A 23,232-nucleotide genomic window follows, 5' to 3' on the forward strand; every position below is an offset into this window, starting at 1 on the left:
ATAATGTGAAGTGATAATCAGGAAAAATCATAATCCAATCCTCTAATAGAACTATTTATTGGATGGACTATGTGTACTTGGTCGACTCTGACTGAACTAAAGACCACCGTTCAGTGAGTTGGTTCACTCTGACTGAACAATTTCTAGGAAAATAACAATCATTTAATGCTTGCATGATCAAATTGGGTGCATATCTCTGAGATAAACAAATTATCAAGACCCTTCGACACCAGTGTCGTAAATTCTTAAATAATCCATATAGTCAATACCGAAATCAGTAGCATTACGATAGCTCGAAAATTAAGGTTTCGCAGGGTCAGGGCATTGAAGACCAGAAATATTGAAATATGCGTTCAGTCAGAGTGGACCAAGTGAAAATCTTGAGTACCGACCAAAATATGCTGGTCCAATAAGCGGGTCCTAGGACATGCCATACATACACCATAGAACTACCATAAACTTATATCGGACTCTGAAATTGACTCAAAAAATGCAATAATCAATCATTTTATTGCTTTTCAACACTTGGTCCGCTCTGTCTGCACAGAATTTGTTGCTATTTCTGACCAAGCATCCGAATATGGTAAATGGTCAAAATCAAAATCAAATGCATCGAATTAAGTAATATTTATAAATTTCTATTGATGGATAAGAAGAAGAATGATTCGATGTCAAAAAATCTGACAAATCTCCTGAAATGTTTTTCATTTCCTCACATTCCTCAGCGCGCTGATCGTTTTTGCTATTATGGTAATAAGCACGCTTTTATCTATTGATCATCCAAAGTAAATTTGTTACACATCTCTCGCAGTTTACAGCATTCATCAAATCTGATCGAAGTGAAATGGAGGTAAGATAATTTCGCATTTAACTAGAGAATAATCCAATTTTCTCAAGTTTTGTTCTTGGTCCCCTCTGACTTAACGCCGACCAAATAGTAACTCAGTAATTTTTACTGAGGTTACCTATCGCACTTACGTGAAATTCACGTAGGTGCCTAAGTTCATTTTGACATCTACATATTGTACGTACATTCGGTGTTGAGCTCAAATCCTAAGATGGCGCCCACTTGATTTTAGAAGAACTTCAGAAGCTGCTGCTGCTTTAAACCCTGTGTAAGCATTTTTTTTTTGGTGATGTGCTCAGCTGGAGCTGCATGACAGCTTCTTTGTCTGTGCTGGACCCCGTAGTGCAAATTTTTACCTCTACTTTTGCCAATATTTAGACGGAATAGGCTATGTTGCCCGCTTTAACACTATTTTGTTTGAATACTGTGCAGAAGTAGTTTTATTAAATTGTTTTTGCTTCAGTTTCCCTCCCGTTCTCGTGTTTGTGTAGTCAGCCTTTAGTCCTGAGCAATTCGGATTCTTCTTTACGCATGGAGAAGCGAATGAAAATATATGTTGTAAATGAATGCACTTCTTGGAAATAACATACAGAGCTATAGGCCTTTTCATGTGACAGGTCCGTCTATGCATTTGTTTACATCGGTGGAGGACCGGTGCATACACGAGGCTGTCATTTTCATAGAAGAACTGTTAAAGAGCTTCCCGATCAGCTGTTTTGGAACGTCATGTGAATAGGCCCATGTTGTAGTCTATGTTGACAAATTGCAGCCCAAATGTCATCTCCAAGCATCTTTTGACAATGATATACAGAGAATGTTAATTATATAGATTGCGATCGAATTTAAAAATGATAGTGATTTGATGTAAGATCCTTTTTCCCGAATGAACGTTATAGAAGTGAAAAACATGAAATGTGCTTCCATCTATACGCGAACAAGAACAGGGTGTCGACTCAATATTGAAAATAAAATTCCCTGACTTTCCCTGACCTTCCAGTCGTTTTCCAGAAAAATTCCAAGCCACTCAATTAATTAATTTGAACCAAAATTAATAATCCAAGAAAGATACATATCCGAAAATTTGCATGATGTAAAGTTTCACATACACATCATACTAATATTCAGTTTTATCATACTAGGTCGTATGGATAAACTGAAGAAAAGCTATTACTTTACTGAAATATATTTGTCAGATAACATTTTTTAGCGTTTATTCAAGTTGATATGATTAAACTGAGCAATTGATCAAAGATGTACTCGGCTACTGAACTACCTCAAATATAATTTCACAAATTTCAGGCATAAACTACAATTCTGGGCCCCTCTCCTGATTATACCTTATTACAAGCAACACTATTACGATCATCCACCACGCTTTTTAAGTGAAAGAAATTTATCATGAAATTTGGCTATTACTTTTTCCAGGTAGCATTCTAGCCAATGCCAAAAAACTTTTTTGGAGAATGGCTTCAAGAAATTTTACATAGATTTCTCAGAAATTCCTCTTAAAATTCTTAAACATAATTTCAATACTTTACCATGACGATTTCCCCTAAAAACTTCTTATCTCCAGGGTTTTCTAAAAATTGTTAGAGTATTTCTTTCAATCTTGAATTTCTCCAAGAATAGAATTTGGATTTTTCAGGATTGTTTCAAGAATACGTTTAAAGATATTTTTCAGGAATCACATAGAGTTTATCCCAAAATGTATTCATTTTTTTCTTAGAATATTTTCAATAATGCTTCACGATGATTAGTTACATGTAATTTATTTTAGGTATGATTTTAGGATTCCGATATGAATAACGCCTAGGTTTTCTCCTCAAGGAGTTTATCTAAGTATTCTTAAGATGAAGATGCAACGAAACCACACCTAAATGTTCAAAAGCACAAATCTAGAGAACCAAACAGCTGTTCATGCTCCAAACATGATCGATTGGTTACACGCTGATGATGATCAATCAATCCAATCCTCAGAGCGAACGATTACTTGGTCCACGAGATTTATGCTCTCGAAAATTTGAGATGTGGCTTCGTAGTATCTTCAATTTAAGGTGATTATCAACAAAGCTAAATTTCGAATTTTCAAGCTCACAGATCTAGAGAACCTGACAATCATTCGCGTTGAAAATTTGATGGGTTGGGTTCTCAACAACTTGTTGAGAAGATTATTTCAAACAATATTCCTGAAATTTCTGCTTTTCAATAATGTTCTGGATTAAAATAAATCAAGAAATTTGGAGAGGCATCCTCAGAATTTCTAGAGTATCTCCTGGGTATATCGTAAGAAAAAAAAACTGGTCATATCTATAAGAAAGCTCCTGATTAAAATCCTGAAGAAAGGCGGTACTATCTGAACAAACTATTTTCAGAAATAACTAAAAAATAAGAATTATCCTGTCCATATCCTAATATCTGAAACATACGTACTTTCGACAATTTTTTTTTATTTTCTCATGCAGAACATTGAACCGAAAAATTGTACCATCATCAGGAACACAAAACTAGAAAACCAAACAGTGTTAAGAGTTGAAAAAAACGATCGATTGATCACCACCAGCCAGCAACCTTTTTTTTTTCAAATAAATTATTGTTTGATTTATCAGATTTGTGATCCTAAAATTTTGAGATATGGCTTTTATTCATCATCACTTAAATACGAGAATCCTTATTGGTTTTTCTCTATACTTAGTTTCACAAGTTCTACTCGATATTTTGAGCAAACTTGTAAGGATTGATACAATTTGATGTAGTGAACTGCATTTGATGTAGTGAAACTTAACAACAAAATATTTTCAAAGCAATCCACGCCAATTTAGAAGAAGTTGTTCGGAGAGTACTGTTGATGCTTTGCAATTCAGAAAATTTGAATTCTGAGGATAAATATAAGTAGTAAAGTACAGTTTACTCTATTATGTATAAGAGCATTTCCTCAATGGTTAACTGCAATTTTGAAAGATTCATTACCCTCTTTATTCCATATATCGTATTGCTGACTTAGCCTGACAATATCATTTCAGACAATCAACTCGTTTGATGTTGTAGTATTGATATTTTTTCCCTGATCTCAAGTGAAATTCCCTGACTTTCCCTGACTTTCCAGGTCAAAAATTCAATTCCCTGACATTCCCTGATTTTCCAGGTTTTTCCAGGTAGTCGACACCCTGAAGAACTATCTGAAGTGTTTCGTCATTTTTCAGGTCTTGTATGTCATGTATTCTCTTGTATTTTAGTCGTTTATGCTACTAGTCTGAAACAATGTCAATGATGTGTTCCAATCTATTCCAATCTATTGTTCTGATCTATCCCAAAATATGAGTCAAGTTAAAAAGTCTTATCTTCCAAAGGTCGCGGTGGAATGCTAATCATTACAATTTCTAAGAGAGATGACTATCTATGTTGACAACTTGTAGTACCGATTCCAAGTTATAATTATAAGAAGAAGTATCAAATCGAAATGTACTGTAAATGTGTTCGGTATGGTCAGTTATGTGTTTTGTGTTCGTTGCTATTGTTCTGAGGTCTTCTCAAAATGAGAATTCAATTGAATAATGTCTCTAAGTTTCCAGATTGGAAAGGCTGTATTATCGGGCGGGTGAATATGTAGGGATCGAAAAGTTAAGTTGTTGTTTCAGTTTAAACAAAAATAGTATGCAGTATATTTTTTCTACTTAGCTTGAGATGCGGTCCATCGCTGGTCCATTAAGTTCGAGGGACGTTCCAGTGGCCGGTGTACCGAGAAATAGAGAATTAGAAAATATATGTGATATCATCAAAGCGGTATATTCATAGACACCGACAAAGTGTCACATTTCAACTAATACCATAATACCTTAACTACAAATCCAAAAGCTACTTCTATGTTATTTCCACTACTACGCTCACGATAATTATGTTATGATCGTTAGAATAAAAACGATAGAGGTTACTACTACATAAGGTACCGTGGGGCAAGTGGGTAATGGAATTCGCATAGTTGAGATTCTTCAAATTCTAGAGAATTCAAATTGAAACAGATGAGGTCGTGTATATTTTTTAGCTTGACTCCCACCAAATATAAGCAGCATGCTAAAATTGATTTTTATGAAAAATTGAAAAAAAAATACAGAAAAAGTTTTTGAAAAATGTCTCCTTACTTTTCACTTGCCCCAAAAGTGGGGCAAGTGAAAAGTTTACCGTTTTGAACAATAAATTCAAAAACAAACAGTTATATCCACGATTTCCATAAGCTTTAACATTTGTTAAGGCTTCCCAATGAACAATAACATAAGTAATATGTAAACAAAGAAAATGTCATTCTTTTCACTTGAATTTTCTTCTGTTCAGTTATGTTAGTTGAAATGATTCGACAACATTATAACTGCAACATTTCCAATGTTAGTTTTTACATTATAGGAAGCAACTGCATTCCTGCTCTGTATAATTCCCACCGCTCGTTATTTGTATTTTGAGAAAGTCGGATATGACGTCGGATAACTCTTCGGGAGAAATCAAACGGAATCTTTCAATAACGTATTTAGAATCTTTTTTATGTGGATAGACCTATATCCCATTTTTATGTTATGAACTAGCTTTACATAGACATTCCACGAGATTTCCGTGTGTTCTCTAATATTGTAACTTTTCGGTCAACGTCTTCCTTTTAATTGGCTGCCCGAAGTAGACATATTAATATTGTAATGTTTGGCAACATCTTTTAGAGAAGTTCCATGATTTCTAATAGCTTTTAACGCTTGAGTATAGTGTTTCTTGAATTATCAGCACGTTATGTTTTTCTATGATAATTGCGAACCATGTTTACTTATGGCTACTTGAAGAGAAAACACAAATTCAATCTCTAATGATAAACTTTTCACTTGCCCCACCTGAGAAGAAAATTGACGGTGTTTAAATTTAGTTATTTTTAGGTCTACGTCGAATTAATTCTAAAACTTTTTTTTATTGCAGTTTGAAACTGTCACAGTGGACAACTAAGAAGTGGTACAGGAAATTATTTTCAGCAACTTTTTTTCACTGAAAATATTAAAATAAGATTGTACGCCGCCACCTTGTTACGGAGTAACAGTTGACAGGTTAACAATTTTTCGCTCTATTATGCAATAATGGCTGAAAAATCTCAGAAATATCTTACCTATCGTAATGTTCTCAATGGCCTCAAAGGTTTACGCATGAGTTCAACGCGTTATTTCACATATTCAGTGAAATATATCAATTGTTTTCACTTACCCCATTTACCCACTTGCCCCGCGGTACCTTAACAGAAATACTACCCAAAGAACGCTAATGTCGCCAGTGTTGGTGTGATAAATACAAAGTAGTGCAAAAATGTTTAGAGAATTAAATAAGTTATAAATTACAGCATTTTGTTCAACAATATTATATCATATTATAAAAGACAGTAAAAAATTAAACATTTCAGTAACAACAGCGTCATCATTTTCCTAATTATTATACATATATCAATAACACTTTTAAACTATCTCTAATACCGCTACAACCTACCTTACTAGATAACGCAATACCGTAGAATGTCGTGATTCAAATTTTGGAATATTTCTCAAAATTCGTATTATTATAACTATTAATGAAAATTTGATGCATTACCATCATATACAAATAGCAGTATGGGCAAATTTCAAAATTTTTCCCAAATTTCGACAAATATCGAACCAAATACGCGGATTTAGGCGATGCGCTGAATTACGGTACCTTACGGTATTACTAAGGTAATAATTAGTACATTGTTAGTAAACCATGAAAGTCTATTTTCAATGACCTGTGAGACGCAGAGACCACCCGCACCCACTCTTGCGCCTCGTGGTCTACTGAAAAAGATGTATATTGAACTAATAATACTATTAGAAATAGTGCTACTGATGAAGGTGATCGTTGGTTTCCCAGTCTTGTTAGTGATTTGAGTGTTAGTAGAGACTGGTAGTAGGCCCTGCCGGACCCTCCAGCATTACGCGTAGTTATCTGGTGTTAGATCATGCGAGTAACTAAACTCATGCTGAAGGTGTGATAAATCAAGTGTAAAATATATTAAAGCATTGAAACACATATCATTATATAACTTAAAACTATTAGACTAGCTTACATTTTATAAGTTATAATTACGATTAATTTTCGCGATCATTATATTAGCATTAGAGTAATTTCACAATATCAACAATATGTATTCACTTGATAAATCACCGTCAATCCCATCACCCAGGGGCAGGGAAACCCTGTGTAAGATTGATTTCAAGGTAAATATGGTTTGAATACCGAAGAATCTCTGCATTACATATTTCATACCTGATTTATAACCTCTATCAATTATAGCACGCGATGGCTACAACAATACAGACCAAACTCACAAAATTGGGAAACAGGATTCAAAATGCTCAGATTGACAATAAAAATATCACAATATTTTAAGTTTGTTTATATTTTCCAATTGGGAATTAGTTGTCTTTCAAAGTCTGTTAGAAATAAGATTGGTATTTATTACAGTTAAATTTAATGCAAAACCATCTAGGTCCTATTGAAACCCTTCGTAAAGGCTACCGGAAGATCCACGTAGCTCTTACGAGTAGCACCGGTGGAATGGACGAAGTTCAAAAGTTCATGCGTTCATTCTGGGCTACCTATGATTCACATAAGAGCTACGCGAAAAGTGCGATGGAAAAAAATCACGTATGTTTTCACGTAACAATGACGTTTGGATTATTTTGAGTGTATAGAATTATAAACGTGAAAGAAATAAGAATTATTTGAAGATGAATAAAAGCCAAGCCTTAATTTTTCTCGAGCACAAATTTGGAGAATCAAACATCCGTTTGAGCTGGAAACTAGATCGATCATTCACCAACAGCAAGTGACCAATCGATCAAGTTTATTGATTTTAAGTTTATTTAAGCTGAAAAACCGAATATTTGGTTTTCCAGATTTGTGTTCTTGAAAATTTTAGGTTTGACTTCGAATAATCTTTGCCTCAGTGAAAGATTGGCTAGCATGAACGTTACTTCATGATATCCGTTGGAATTATAGGGTCGATTTAAGCTAGTAAAAAGCTAAGTTTTTAAGCGGAGTGGTGATGAAGCACGAGTGCTCCGCGCAACAATTTTATTTCAAAAAGGGCTCCGCGAGCCAAAATGGCTGAAAACCCCTAACCCCTTCGATAGCTATGATTAAATCCCGTCGTATGTCATCAATGACTCAAAAAATGATAATGCAATAGTTTAATGTAACCAGAATTCAATTTTTATTCGTTTCAGTAACAATTTAATTCAATTTTAATTTATATCGATGCTTATCTCCATTTTTCAAGTGGGGTGTAATTTGTTCTTATGCATGAGCATATTTTTCTTTTTAATGAAATTGATTCAATATATTATTTGTGTATGATTTAGTTTCTTCATTGCTAAATTAGCTTTGATTGTTAATCGTTTTGTTATCATTTCTTTTTGTAATACAATGGCTCAATATTTTCTTACAAACCGTGTCCATTTAAAACTCCCAAAGAACGCCACGTGATTACAAATAACCTAATAGTACTGCGCTGTTCCGATACCCTCCTTTGACCTAGTACGTAACCATCTCAAATAGTAGGGGAATTACTTGCGATTGGGTATATAAGTAATAATATTCCTTCGTAAATTATACATTACCTACAGATCCGATTTTTAACGCTCTTAAATACAATACACCAAAACTCTTGCAATCAATATTAAATGGTAGGAAACTCCCTTCCAAACGGTTGACTTAATTAAATACGTTTCTACAACACTTTTGTTCGCTATACACCGTAATACACAAAGTAGTAGACTCAAAGTAGAACACTAAGATTACCACCGCCGGCCGTCCTGGTCGTAGGTTGAATTAATGATGACACAAATGAAAACTGAAACCGAACGCACACACAGAAACGAGACGAACACCGCAATCTCCGAGAAAAGGACTAAAGTATCATAAGAGGTATTATTCGCACATTCTCTATCACTTCCGAAGATCTGTGGCCTTCCGTTAACATTGTTCTCCAAAGTCGTATTTTAATGATAGTGTTAGTATTGCGTTCGATAGATTTGCGAGAACCTAAAACTGTCCGATCGCTTTCGACCGTTTCGCTAGCTAGACTAATTAGCTATTAGACGTGTAATTGTTCTGTTAATTGTTTGTTTGTTCGTTTAATTTGTATGTTGAGTAATGATGCCAATTTAGCAGATCGTTTTGTCTCAGTGTGTTTATCTGCGATCTCCTCGACTGGGGTCGTCCCTAGTGTAACAGCCCAGTGTTGACGGAATGTAAGTAGATTCGCTTTTCGAGAGGGATGCGTGCGTGTGTGACGGGATAGAAGCAACTAGTTGTGCATTGGGAAGCATTTTTCATCTGTTTCCGGGGTGGGAGCTTGCGAAAGCTTAGTGCTAACTAGTGGTGGCTTTTCCAGCTTTTGGGTAAGCTTGTACGGACGTTACAACTACGATAACTTGTATGGCTTTTTGGGTTATGAGGTGAGGGCATGCGCATGGGCTAGCAAGTGCGAGGTGGGTGTAATTTCGAGGTTGGCGTCCTTGTTAGTGCTTTGTGTTGCAGCAAAAGTGGCATACAGTTTGAAAATGTTATAGAGGAAACATTTGCCGGGAAAAATATGTTCGTGATCACTAATTGATCTAGATTTCTCTCAGAATTTCGTTAGATTAGAGTTCAATCATATTACTGCGAAACATATATTTTAATATCTAGTGCTGTACCCAAAATTTGTAAAAACGTGGTTTTGCCATCATATTTTAAGACAAACACGGAAACTTCCATTCACGTAATTTTTAAGATTGATATCAAATAGACTAAAAAAAGAACCTGCAAACTAATCTCAGCTATATGCCAATGTATGTTGATAATCTAGGACTCTAGATCAACGACAAACTTCATGAGAAACAGGCATTCGCCCGGGAATATTTTGCTGCACTCAAAATAATCCAAACGTCATTGCTACGTGAAAAATCACGTAGCTCATTCCAAATCCAAATTCCACTTGACTAAGGTAATAATTACTAGAGCATGGATTACTACCAAATGGAGTACCGGTGATTGTTACTGTGGCTACCAATCGCACTTACGTGGAAAACACGTAGGCACTTGAATTCATTTTGATCACCTCCATATCGTGCTCATCCTCTGTTGTGCGCAAATTTAAAGATGGTGGCAGTTAGTTTTCCCAGGACCTGCTGGACTTCATTTAAGGTTGATTTCAGGGTAAATACGTGTTAGAAACCGAAGTATATAAATTTTTCATAGCATATATATTATTTTAAATAGAGTTAATGAAACGTTGAACACCAAATCCGACGAAACTTGAAGAACGGGACACTTTTTAATGGAACGGCCCTTAGCAAACTTGAGAGGAACTTTCGTTTTTTCTCATATAATCGAATCACCATGCATACCGTCGTGTCACTCAGTGGACATTAGAGAAATTGTTACTGGTTACCTTGCTCGATTGAACATAATAAATAGTTTTATTCCTTCAGTTTGTGTATTTTTTAAAGTGAAAAATTATTCAATTGGATGGAAAACAGAATTGGGTTGTATGTAAATATTCCGATAACATTTAATAAAAAATACATCTAGGATCTATTGAAACACTCAGTAAAAGCTACGTGAAAATTCACGTAGCAGCTAAACTTCGATGGAACTGACGATTTCTATTTATTCATGCGTTCATTCAGTGGTACCAATGATTAACGTAAGTGCTACGTGAAAAGTGCGATGGAAAAAAACCACGTATGTTTTCACGTAACAATGACGTTTGGATTATTTTGAGTGTGCATAAAGATTAAGTTAGGTTATAAAAGGTGTTTTGCTAGAAAAAACAGTCAGTTCTTAGTGTGAAGTGAAGGGCAATCTATTGTATTTAATTAATTGGTGAATAAAATTATTTTTTATGGAACTCTGACCATTCAGAGCATTTTGGATTTACGATCATTTGGCATACTTAGTCGAATGAACGTTTGACCGATTTTTTCCTTCTTAAGAATAGGTTATTCTGATGAACTATTCTAATGATTAAACTGTTTAATTAGTTATTAGTTTTAAGCTTCTAATGTTTCAATCAGGACTTTCCCATCTTTGAATTAGAGGCTTTTGAGTTGTATTGTATAATGTCGCAGGATATCTTATTCGGCCAAACGATGTTATGCCAAATTTCCATGCAGGGTATCATCAAAAAACTAGATTTCACAAATCCTTTTCGCAATGAAATTTGCGACAAAGATACACGTCATCTTAAACATTCATTACATATGACAGATATAAAAGAATTGGTTCCGCATTCGAGAAAAATAGTGTAAAATAGTTTGATTTCCTCAGGGTTAATTTTGGACCAAGCTTCACTAAGAAAACAAAAAACAATTTGCAAAAACTCACAAAGACAAATTGTTTGGATACAGCACACAACAGAAATCTTAAGACATTTAAAAAACTAGAGAACCCCAAAATTGTACCCAAAAATAGTCTAGAAGATTGCCAAAATAGAAATTATCACGTTTCCTTAACGCTAAGATGAAGATTAACAACACTAATGAAAATTCATGATCACATGGCCAAAACTAAGATATTCATTCAACAACCACTTGTACAAAGAACCCGAAAAGAAACCCATGGGATAAGCTCAGTGTATAAAAAGCGCCTCGCCTAGCAATACATACATGTCCGTAAACTAATATCTGACTATTAACCTTAATGTTTCAATATTATTTTTTTGTTTCTGAAAAACATTCCGACTCGTTATATTGCTGAACTACAAGCTATTTTCTTTCGTCCAAAAAACAAAATTTATCGACACTGGCAACCTTTTAGGCAATGTGTGTCCCTCCCCCTCTCACAAAACCCCGTTCCCCCGGTCAGTTGCCCACCTTCCAAGTCCCGGGAAAGGGCGATTTCCCTGTTCCTCCGATTGTTCTCAAACAGGAATTTTGCGTGCTCCGCGGTTCTCTAACACTAGTTCCCCACCACTTACGAACTACCGCTGTCACCTCCCGCCGAACCTCCGCCGCTGGCCAGTGACCGCTTGGTGAGGAACCACGCCACCAGAACCTGAATCAGCAGTCCGATTACTCCGAACGCGATCGCTCTTAGGCTCGTGGGCGACAGGATTCCGCCTTCACCCTGGGCGTGCGTCTTCGGGGCCCAGTGGATTTTGTCCATGTCCAGCTGCAGCTTGGACAGCTTCTTCGAGTGCTCTTCCAGCTTCTTGTTGATGTCGTCCAGCGTGTGCATTACCCTGCGTTTACTGAGACCGTTAATTGGGGGAGATCATTCCGACACCTACCATGCTACGAAACACTCACCTTGTATTGGAGATACTAATGTCATGATCATTCGAGTGACTAGAATCCGAGTTCGGATCGTTCAGATCCGGTGTGGATGTGTTGGATGAGATTTTGCGAGACTTCAGGACAGTGCCGGCCACGACCATGCGGCCCTTGCGCAACGAACTACGTGATTCTGCCTGCAGAATACTCAGCGGTTCGGTGCTAACCACCGAAGCCGTCCGCACCATCGGAGCCTGATGGCGGGTCTTCGTTTGGATCCGGTAGTTGCTCTCGTACTGGCGCAGGTCGTTTCGGGGATCCCAAGGACGCAGGTCGGCATATTTGTAGTGATACTGTTTAGGAAATAAAAACAAATCAAACATTAATTCAATTTTCTAGCGAGGATAAGGCCATTTGGCATAATGGTCATTCGGTAAATGTATCCCTTCCTTCAAAAGATGCATAATGATCGTTATGCCAAATGCTCTTTACATAGAGCTGATAACGACAGGGTGTCTTGAAAATAGAAACCTAAGAGACCTCGGCTCGAAAAGGAGATGATCAAATATATACCAAACAGTAAACAAAATGAGATAAAACAGGAATTAAGATAACTAGCAGCAACGAAGAAGAGATAAGAGTTTGATTTCGCATAGAATCAGACCATGCATTTCTCCAATAATACACTCCCGTGCAAAAGTTTGGGCTCACCTCCTAAAAAACATACAAATGTGTTTTGTTTATATCTCTGTGATTATACGTCCAATTGAAACTCTTCGCGGCACAATCGAAAGACAATGAGTTATTCTTATTTCGTAGGGGAACATGGTCCAATTCGGACCTAGTAACAGTTTTTGGTCATATCTTTTCAGCACGATGAACTACATAAAAAAAATGTTTTCGTGAAAGCCTGATTCAGTGCGCATACTTTTCGCTCAAAGAGTTTTGTGATATCTTCTACCAGGACATGACTAGACATGTTTGAACAAAATTCTCTAGAAGGTCCGAATTGGACCCCCCATGTTCTAATTCGGACCACCCTATATATTATCGTTTTTTTGCTACGGTAGTAATAAAATACCGTAAAGTGCCGTAATTCAGCGCAGTTAAGGAATAAAACGATTCAAATTGTTAATTAAAAATTAGTATTGCATCAACAAAAAAGCTTTATGGGTGGATCGCTAGCAAATCTATTCAAGATTATGGGAAAAATATAAACTAGACTGTATTCATAATTTACAATTGTGATTTTTTTGAAATAGTTCATACGTTGAAATTGCCTAATTCCGCGCATTTTTTAAAAGCTTTTCCATATTCCGCGCAGAAGAATGCCTAATTCCGCGCACTCATGAAACAATCAAATTAACATTAATTTTGATAAGGGGCTGCATCCATTAGTTACGTAACACTTAAAATTGAAAATTTTCAACCCCCTCCCCTTCCGTAACACTTTTTGTATGAGAAAACGTAGAGTTTTGTATGAACCGTAACTTTTTAGTCTACGTTCAGTTTTTTTATAAACTTTTTGTCTATCACATGAAATAAAGATAACCAAAACCGTGGCATTGGTACGTGTGAATTTCGTCTAGGGGAAAGTGGGGCAATTTGGCCATCTTAAGAAAAGTCGTAATAATTGAAATTTTTAGATCAATACACTAGATACGCACGATTTCCGTCGTCTTAAAAAAAACACGAATGAATTTTTCGTCGATTCTTCTGTCGATGGGGTGATATGGGCACCCATTTTTATGTTGTGAAATTATCCCATAGAATCTAACAATTTAATTATTTTATTCACTGAACTGGAAAGTTTAGAAATGAAATACTCTTTCGAAATCTACTGAGCTCATATTTGGCTTAAATATGCTTCTTATTGCATAGTTTTAGACAATTCGGTCGAGAAAAAAACCCCATCTTCTTCTTCTTGGCATTAACGTCCTCACTGGGACAGAGCCTGCTTCTCATCTTAGTGTTCTTATGAGCACTTCCACAGTTATTAACTGAAGCTTTCTTTGTCAAAGCTGTCATTTTTGCATTCGTATATATCGTGTGGCAGGCACGATGATACCTCATGCCCAGGGAAGTCAGAGAAATTTCCACTACGAAAAGATCCTGGACCGACCGGGAATCGAACCCAGACACCTTCAGCATGGCTTTGCTTTGTAGCAATCTGCACTGTTCATACAATACAAGGACCAGTTCGCATTATTGTTTGGAATCAAAGGGTTTTAAGCAAATCAATTAATGGTATCCACTAATGCCACGGGTAACTGACACTTATTTTTTTAAGCAAAAAGAAACCTCAGAAGAACCTAAGGGTCATCCATAAATTACGTCACACAAAATATGGCCATTTTCAATCCCTCTCCCCCGTATCTCATACTTTTTGTATGGAGGCTTCGTAAATTATGTTGAGATCGTAAAGTTTCCGTGAATCATTTCCTGAGAGTGTGTCGTAATTGGGGTCTTCTACAAATTACGACCTGTTGAACATGTGAACGACATGTTGTTTTTACAATAATTCTATATGGATTGTATAATATAAATAAGAATCATAAACAAGTATACATTGCCAATGTTATGTGTGGTTCATTATGCTAAGTAAATTTTGTGCGCACAGATGTACACACTTAATTCAGAATGCCGAACCTCGGCTAATTTCAACTGAGATCCGCACAGCCGAGCTCGTGAAAAAAATCTAAGTGTGTATAGACTATTTTGTTGGGGCTGTGCATAAACCACGTGGTATTTTTCCCTATAAGGGACCGTCCATAAATGACGTAGCATTTTAGGGGGGACGATTTTGCTACGAACCATGTATTAAGTATGGGAAAATAAGCTACGAAGGGGGAAGGGGTGTCAAAAATTGGCCAAAAGATGCTACGTCATTTATGGACGCTGCCTAAGTGGGCTTTCCCGATATTCCGCTTGTACATGAAACGTATGTATGCATAAAGTTACTTTTCAGAGAAATAGACAGATGTGAAGATGGATATAGCATGTTTTACTTGTCTGTTGTTATGCGAAGAACAGTGCGCGGAATTAGGGCATTATGAAAAAAGACGTGGCCTTATTCCGCGCAATACTTTTTTGAATAAAACTCAATAATTATGCTAATATTTGATAAGATTTCATAGAAGCACCATGAAACATATCTGTAGCAAGTAGTTCCATGGAATATTGCATAAAAAATAAAACATTTTTAATGAAGAAATCGCGTTTGTTGTTGTCCTACAGTCTTAGCGCGGACGCTAAGAAAATTAGAAACATAACGTCTACTCCGACGGGCCTTCACTGATTATTTTTTTATGCCGCGAAAAAATGCCTTATTTACTTTTATTTGTGATTCAAACTTATTCTTAATCAAAGTAGCCTCGAATAGCATTGAAAGTTGCTGTAATATTAATGTGTATTTCCATATATAAATAATTTTGTATGAAATGCGCGGAATTAGGCACTGCGCTGAATTAGGGCACTTTACGGTATAACTCTGATTTGTTTAGTATAAAAGCTTATTGCACTTCTTCTGTAAGCGCAAGTATAAAAAATAAACATAATGCGTGACAAACTTAATTTTGATTCGGGTCAGAACTAGCTCAATTAAAATGTGAATTTCATTTAAAAAGCATAAATGCAACCAGCAAGTGAAGCTGGTTTAATACTACAGTCAACTCTCTCTAGCTCTTTTTCGAACGGACCATACTGCCCATAACTGCATAACAGTCACATTCGACATTTTTGACAATTTCGAGTTAATACCGGGGAGAGTCATCAAATGACAAATACTATCGACCCACTTACTAAAATCTGTGAGATTGTTCAAGAAAATTCAAAAAAATACCAAGTTGTTTTGTCACATTGGCAATTGTAACCGCATAACAGTCACATTGAGATTATACATGAGCCTCATAATGCAGTGGCAGCGAAATTTCTATCAGAATTTTTTTCTGACTATTCACCCAATAAGCGATATGAGTTGTACAAAATTTCAGCCTCAAATAAGCACTTTTGAATTCTTAGTGATTTTTTGAAATATCAGTTCCCTCCCATACTGCAATAAAATGCAAACTTGGTACCCCATTTACTCAATGCCTACTTTTGTCGAATGTTACAAATATGCAGTTATGGGCAGCATAGTGTATGGGAGATATCGAGGTAAAGAATATATATTGTTAATACTATGGAGCTTCAAGTTGGAGAATTATGGACTTAGATATAGGGGTCAAACTACACTATATTGAAAAGACTGCGCATTCTATCGAGCTTGTGAACAAAAACACCGATATCGGGTAAGGAAATGTTGACTGCATTATTCTTAGCACTCGTAAACGATTTTTTCTATTCTATCCAAACTATTTTGGATACAGCTTGGCGGTGGTATTGCTGGAGATGCTTTTCAAGTAGCTGATTTATTGATTCCTTTAGTTCTGGTAATCTACCACATTTCTTAGATTTTTTTCCAAACCTTTTTCTTTATCGAAACATAAACAAAGGCACCATCGTTAAATATTACAACATTTGTGATTTTCTACCAAGTCGAGAAGGCTTTCACGAGGTGGAGCTCTTCGAACAGACTGAGTACACGTAGAAAATCAAGAGGTCCATATTGAACCATATCAAAAGGTCCGGATTTGACCAACACACGTTTTGTGATGTTCTAACTAGTTGAGCACAAACAGTGCTTAGACATATCAAAACCATATGGTCAGATGAAATTTTAGGCTTCAGGGATTCCATTACAAAAAAGAAAGATTGGAGGATTATTGTCGTTTACAGAAGCTTGGAATCTAATATCTAACAGACGGTACACTAGAGCACTTCAAAACACAAAACTAGTATAAAAATCAAACGAAATTACTCAAAGGTGTCAAATTTATTGTCTTAGATCCAAGCCGAAAGATGGGTAGAAAAAAGGTACACACGATCTTTACAGTAGCGCCAGTATTGAGAAATGCTTGATGGTCCGGATTAGAACAGGGTCCGAATTAGACCAGATTCCCCTATGTATTTTGCCAAAAACATTTTTAAAATTTTGTTTTTTAAATTTTTACTTCAAGTTGATACATTTTTCAAAAAACACACTGAAAAAACATGGCTAATTTCCTCAGAATTGGATCGACAAAAATTTTAAATCAATGTGTCATTAAAATCGTAATCTTATATTCTTGGAAGAGCACTCACGAGGTTTGGGCGGAAAAATCTGAAAACTATTTAAAATCAATGAAACAGTCAACGTGCAGAAGTTTAGGTTGACTTGAATGACTGTTTCATTGATTTTGAATAGTTTTTAGATTTTTTCGCCAGAATTTCATGAGTGCTCTTCCAAGAATATAAGAATACGATTCTAATGGCACAATGATTTGAAATTTTGGTCGATCCAATGCTGACGAAATTTAGTGTGTTTTTTGAAAAATGTCTCAACTTTAAGTAAAAATTTAGTATACAAAGTTTAGAAAACAATTTCGGAAAAATACATACGAAGTCAAAATAACTCATTGGCTTCTGAGTGCGCTATAAAGAGTTCCAATTGGACGTATAATCACAGAGATATGGACAAAATACTTTTGTATATTTTTTAGGGGGTGAACCCAAATTTTTGCACGGGAGTGTCCAATATCCAATTTTTTTAAGCACCACGTGACATTACAAGTTCTGATAGCAACTGAGTGTCTTGAAAATAGGAACTTCAGAGACCTGTTGCCTGAAAAAAGAGACCAAACAGAAATTGAGAAAACTAATCCAAAAGGCACTAGGAGGTAAGGTTTTTGTTCCTTTGAGACCTGACGTTTTTCTAAAAATATTTCTTAAACTTATTTTGGAAATTCCTCGTGACATTGCGCCAAGTAATATTGCTCGCATTATTGTTCACATTTTTTATGATTTTATCTAGGAATCAATTCCTAATTTGCTCAAAGATTTAGGCTTCGTTAGGTCCAAGCAATGAGGTCCGGTTTGCGCTTTGCGCTTACTCAGTCAAGAATGGTTTAGCAATTGGTGAGCTCGTTTCGTGCTATTTTTTATCAAATGAGTTAAAAAGGGGAACGCCGTTTGGCATAAAGTCATTTGGCATAAAGCCGTTTCGCATAAAATTAATTTGGCATAACGGTCGTTTGGCATAAAACGGCTCTAATATGTAATTGATTTTCCCTTCTTCACAAGCTGTTCTTTCAAGTAGCACTGTTTATTTTTTTCTAATTTCCTTTGTTAAATATATGCCAAATGACCATTATCTTTTTTTGTCAGTAGCGATAGGGATAGTACTGGCACTTTTAATCTGCCCTAAGTTCCTTCCAAGCATTTGCTCTTATTAGCCTCTATTGCGTTCATCACACAGGCGTTCCTAAGCAATGTTGCTCAAATGGTCACTGCCACTACCCTACCAGCAATCAGCTCTTACCATAGTTTTGCAGTCTAGTAGTTCAGACTACTATCAAACTATGATAAGGCCTGAAATACTACTAGAGTAGGTAAAGGGAAGAACCAAATAGTTTTACAACTACCGAAAAGCTAAACATTACATATAATTTGCAATTGGATTAGATGGACAAATTGATGTGAAGATTTGCGAAAAAGTTACACGTCTTCTCAGTGAGAATCGAACTCACGACTCCCCGATCTCTAGTTGGGGCGCGTTAACCACTACGCCATGAGAGGACTCATGAACGCAGAAGTTAACCTGAATTCGATTTCAGCTCAATAATCACGTGGTTCTTTTTCGCAAAGTGCACCTCTTTCGGAAGAATTAGATGCCCATCCAAACCCAACGCTTTCTATATATATCCAATGCCTAGCCCGAGAGCGCATTGTTTTTAAGGTATAGGAATAGCATGTTTGGATGGACATCTAATTCTTCTGAAAGAGGTGCACTTTGCGAAAAAGAACCACGTGATTATTGAGCTGAAATCGAATTCAGGTTAACTTCTGCGTTCATGAGTCCTCTCATGGCGTAGTGGTTAACGCGCCCCAACTAGAGATCGGGGAGTCGTGAGTTCGATTCTCACTGAGAAGACGTGTAACTTTTTCGCAAATCTTCACATCAATTTGTCAATCTAATCCAATTGCAAATTATATGTAATGTTTAGCTTTTCGGTAGTTGTTAAACTTCCACTCGGCTGGTTAGCCGTAAACCACGTATCATAATTAAAATACAAGCAAATAGTTTTATTAAAAAAATCTCACTCCCCATTTCATTTCATCACTCACTATCGACACTTTTATTTTCGACACTATCACGTATACCACCGAATGTCACTCATCAACTTTCGTAAAACATTTCAGATATATTTTCCATCACTATCACATCCAAAATTTTCATCAAAATTACATCACACCATTTTCATATAAATTGTTATTACCATTTACCATCTGTTATCATTACTAAGTAATTGAAAGATATTCAAATTAACTTTTTCATTTTTTTTGTTGCTGTAGAGTCATTACTATTCGAACTACGATTTAGCACTACGATCAAGAAAGTTGCAATAAAAAAATCACTTCGATCCATTCTTCTGCACTCGCTGTCATTATAAACACTTTTATCTTGCATGTGTGAAGAACTAGGCCATAGTGTTTATCTTCAGAGAAATGATTGCAAAATGTATTATGGCCAAGTAAGGTTCATATAATTATTGGCTTCGAAAGTTAACCACCATTACTGATTAGTACGAAGGATTGTACAGCTCGTGTAAACGAACTGAACCATCAACAACCAGCGCTGGTTTATAAGTAACTACTGAGCCCTGGTGGTCCCTCTGTTCGAAGATGACCTGATAATATGCCAAAACTGACAGCTACTTGACGAAATTTGTGGAAAAAATATCTATCGGCCCGGTAGGCTATATGCTACGATAGGAATGACGTTACACGTCTACAATCAAATTTTATGTTTACACTAGTAAAGAACCTGCCTTGTTAATTTTGTATGCCGTGGTCCTGACAACTGTAAGAATATTGCGTTTATGTAGTTGTTCAACTAAATTTAAATGGTTCGCCACTCTAACGCCGATACTAATTTTCTTTCATTAGATTTTTTTCATATTTACATATTTGCATATTTTCATATAAGCATTGATGACCGCACAATTCGTACATAGTTGCTACTCCATGATTGACCGGAATAATTGAAGTTGCACAAGGAACCAAGAGATGTAGCTTGGGAGTAACTTTTCATCTTCAGTGTACACTTTCGAGAACTCCAAACTTCGAAAAGTCAATAATGGCGCCGGCCACGTCCTTACGGTCATTGGGGAAGAAAAGGAATGTTAGTGTGACATACATTGTTATTAGAGACGGAGATTACCTTTGCAACTCCATGGTTGTCACGGGAAGGAGTTTTGTTAGTGGTGAGGGATCATAGCTGCATGATCAGGATTCACCGTGGTAAGTGATGCGATTCATGCAACCTTAGGTCAAAAAATCACCTATCAGTACTCTAAAGACAACGTAAACATACAGTAAGTCGATACTTTTAGCGTCGAACCATTCAAAGGTTATTTTTTATAATGATAAAAATCACGTAAAAGGAAAAGTTTTAATGGTAATGTACAAGAGTCTATGTCGACACTTATAGTGACGAACCGTTCATATTTTGTTAAATCAATTCATTGAAGTAACATTCCCATCATTGTCATGATAAAAATACGTTTCATAATATATTGTACATTTAAAATAAAAGTATGAAACGAGCTCACCAAATTGATCATCCATCCTTGATTCAGCAGCTGTTAGCCATTTTAATAGTAATGCTCATTTCACAAAAGCAAAATAACACTCCGGCGCCGCGAAAACATACACTCAATTGCATACCGAACACGTGCAAACTAAAACGAAAAAATAACTCCGGCGGCGATGCAAAAAAAATGATTTTCTGGTAAAGAAGAAACGAAGCCAAAACTCAATTTTCCAAGAGCACAAATCTAGAGAACCAGACAGCGGCTCAAGCTGAAAACTTGATCGATTGATCATTACCAGCGAGTGACCAATCGACCAAGCCTTCAGCCCAATCCGCAGTCCGGCTCTACAGACATACGCTCCTGAAAACTTGAGGTCCGGCCTCGATGCATTTTCACCTTCTACTTGGGCTTTAACAGAATATACCGATTTACTTCCGCTAAAGACACTTTTTTTAAACTGCACTAGCCGTTTCATTTTCTTCCATTTGATTTTTTTTCATATTTACTTGAAATATTATATTTGCTAGCATGGTTATAACTCACAAATGATTGTCCATCATGATCTAATACTTATCAAAGTGAATCGTGTGACTCAATGGTCCTCCCTATTAACCAACATCCCTTCCAGTAACCTTTGTGAATATGCAGCTGTAAACACGGTCTTCAAATAGCGAGGTTTACACACTAATATTCCTTCCCCAATCTCACCTGACTGCAAGGACGTAGCCCGTGCCGTTATTGATACTGTAAAAATAAAGGCACTGAAATATGCACGCTGAAGAAGATTATGGCCGACCCAGCCGGACTTCTAGTTGATTTTTTGTGCATCTTCTTTGACTTCGGTTAATCACGGAATATCCACCATAGATATGTGTAGTCAGTCTAAGCTAAGCATATCTTCAGAAAAATGTCAAGGATTTTTTCTCATAAATTAGAAAAAAAAATGAAAAAAATCGTGGGAATTTTTAAAGAAAAACTAAACTTAACCTCTAATAAAACTTGGGTAAATTATAAAGTCAACATCAACATTTCCTTCCGCAATTCCAAGTTACGGTAAAGATGGGCGTGACCGGCAATAGCAATATTCATGGTTTTGATTGTCTTGTTCAAAACTGGAACAAGAATCACTCCCTAGCCTTGTTACTGAAAGCAGTCTTAGTGAGATTATCAAAAAAAAAAAAACACACATGCATATAGCTAGTATCTAATCTACGAAGTATACCGTAAATACGCTAACGCTAACTTGGTTAAATTATAAAGTCACCTTTGATGAATAAGGATTTCTTAAAAAACTTATGGGCTCTTGAGAAAGTTTTAGAAGATTTCTTAGATAAATTGCTGAGATAATTGAAAACAAAGAATTAATCGAATATTCGGATGACATCCTGCAGGATTCTCTACAGGAACTTCCTGAAAAAACATCAGATGGAATCCCCAAGGAAATTTGTGTAGGAATGATTGTTAAATTTCCTGGAAAAATTGCTGTTGAGAAACTTTGCATTTAGTGAGGTGTTCTTAGAAAAGTTCTTCTCGATTAACCCTTCAAGGAATATTTGAAACAAATCCTGGGGTTAACCAAAAAAAAACAATCCTGCACCATTTTTAACCAAAAACATTTGAATAAACCAATAAATTCACTGGGAAGAATTTTTGTAGGAATCTTCGTTAGATCTCCTTGAGTAATAACTGTAAAATTCGGTCGAAGGGGTAGTTAAAGAATATCTGGAGAAAGTACAAGAATAGGCCTTAGTTTTTGAAAAAATAAACCTTCGAAAAATCGCTACAATAATACCAGAATTCCAGCGAAAATTAGCAGATAAATTTCTAGAAGAATTTCTTCAGAGAAATCGTTGTAGAGTCCCTGAAGATGTTAAAGATTAAAGCCTGATTCGCTGCTGACAAGTAATTTCTCGGCCTATCTTGATGCATGGGAAATTTCTGCAAGGAATCGATCAAGAATGCGCTTTTTTCTGATCGCAGTACGCAGTTGAAAAGAACTGTCAGTTCAAATGGGAGTCGCTGTAGAAAATTTCTGCAAGGAATCGGCGAGAAATTTCTTTAGCGATTCCTTTTCAGTAGCAAATCAGGCTTAAAGCGAAGTATGCACTTCAACAGAAAAGCAACCTATTTCGATGCGTGGGAAATTTCTTGCAAGAAATGCTCAAGGAAAGCATTTTTATTTGATCGCAGTACGCAGTTGAAAAGAAATGTCAAATCAAATGGAGCTCACTGTAGGAAATTTCTTGACCATTTCTTGGGCAGAAATTTTCACTTTTCTTGAGCGGAACAGCGTACCTAGCTTAAAGGCCGGTTTGCTACTGACAAGAAAAGGAATCGCCTATCTCGATGCGTAGAAAATTTCTCCCAAGAAATGGTCAAGAAAATCACATTTTTCTGATCGCAGTACGCAGTTGAGGAGAAA

The 23,232-nt window shown here is 36.2% G+C and overlaps 1 protein-coding gene across 11 annotated transcripts in view; it reads right to left on the reverse strand.

The window, feature by feature from the left end:
• Positions 1–8,069: 8,069 nt before the first annotated feature.
• The window catches only part of LOC5573441 (oxysterol-binding protein-related protein 8), a 165,726-nt gene continuing 150,563 nt past the window's right edge, over positions 8,070–23,232 (reverse strand). For 9 of the 11 annotated variants that reach the window (XM_021837903.1, XM_021837902.1, XM_021837901.1 and 6 more), the window contains 2 exons: positions 12,175–12,491; positions 8,070–12,116 (listed from right to left, as the gene is read on the reverse strand). In XM_021837903.1, coding sequence (XP_021693595.1) covers positions 11,840–12,116; positions 12,175–12,491 — 594 coding nt within the window. In that variant the 3' untranslated portion in view covers positions 8,070–11,839. The remainder of the gene's footprint in view (positions 12,117–12,174; positions 12,492–23,232) is intronic. The other 2 variants (XM_021837904.1, XM_021837911.1) reach the window with 1 other exon arrangement.

Source organism: Aedes aegypti, chromosome 1, assembly GCF_002204515.2.
Source record: "Aedes aegypti strain LVP_AGWG chromosome 1, AaegL5.0 Primary Assembly, whole genome shotgun sequence".
Lineage (NCBI taxonomy): Eukaryota > Metazoa > Arthropoda > Insecta > Diptera > Culicidae > Aedes > Aedes aegypti.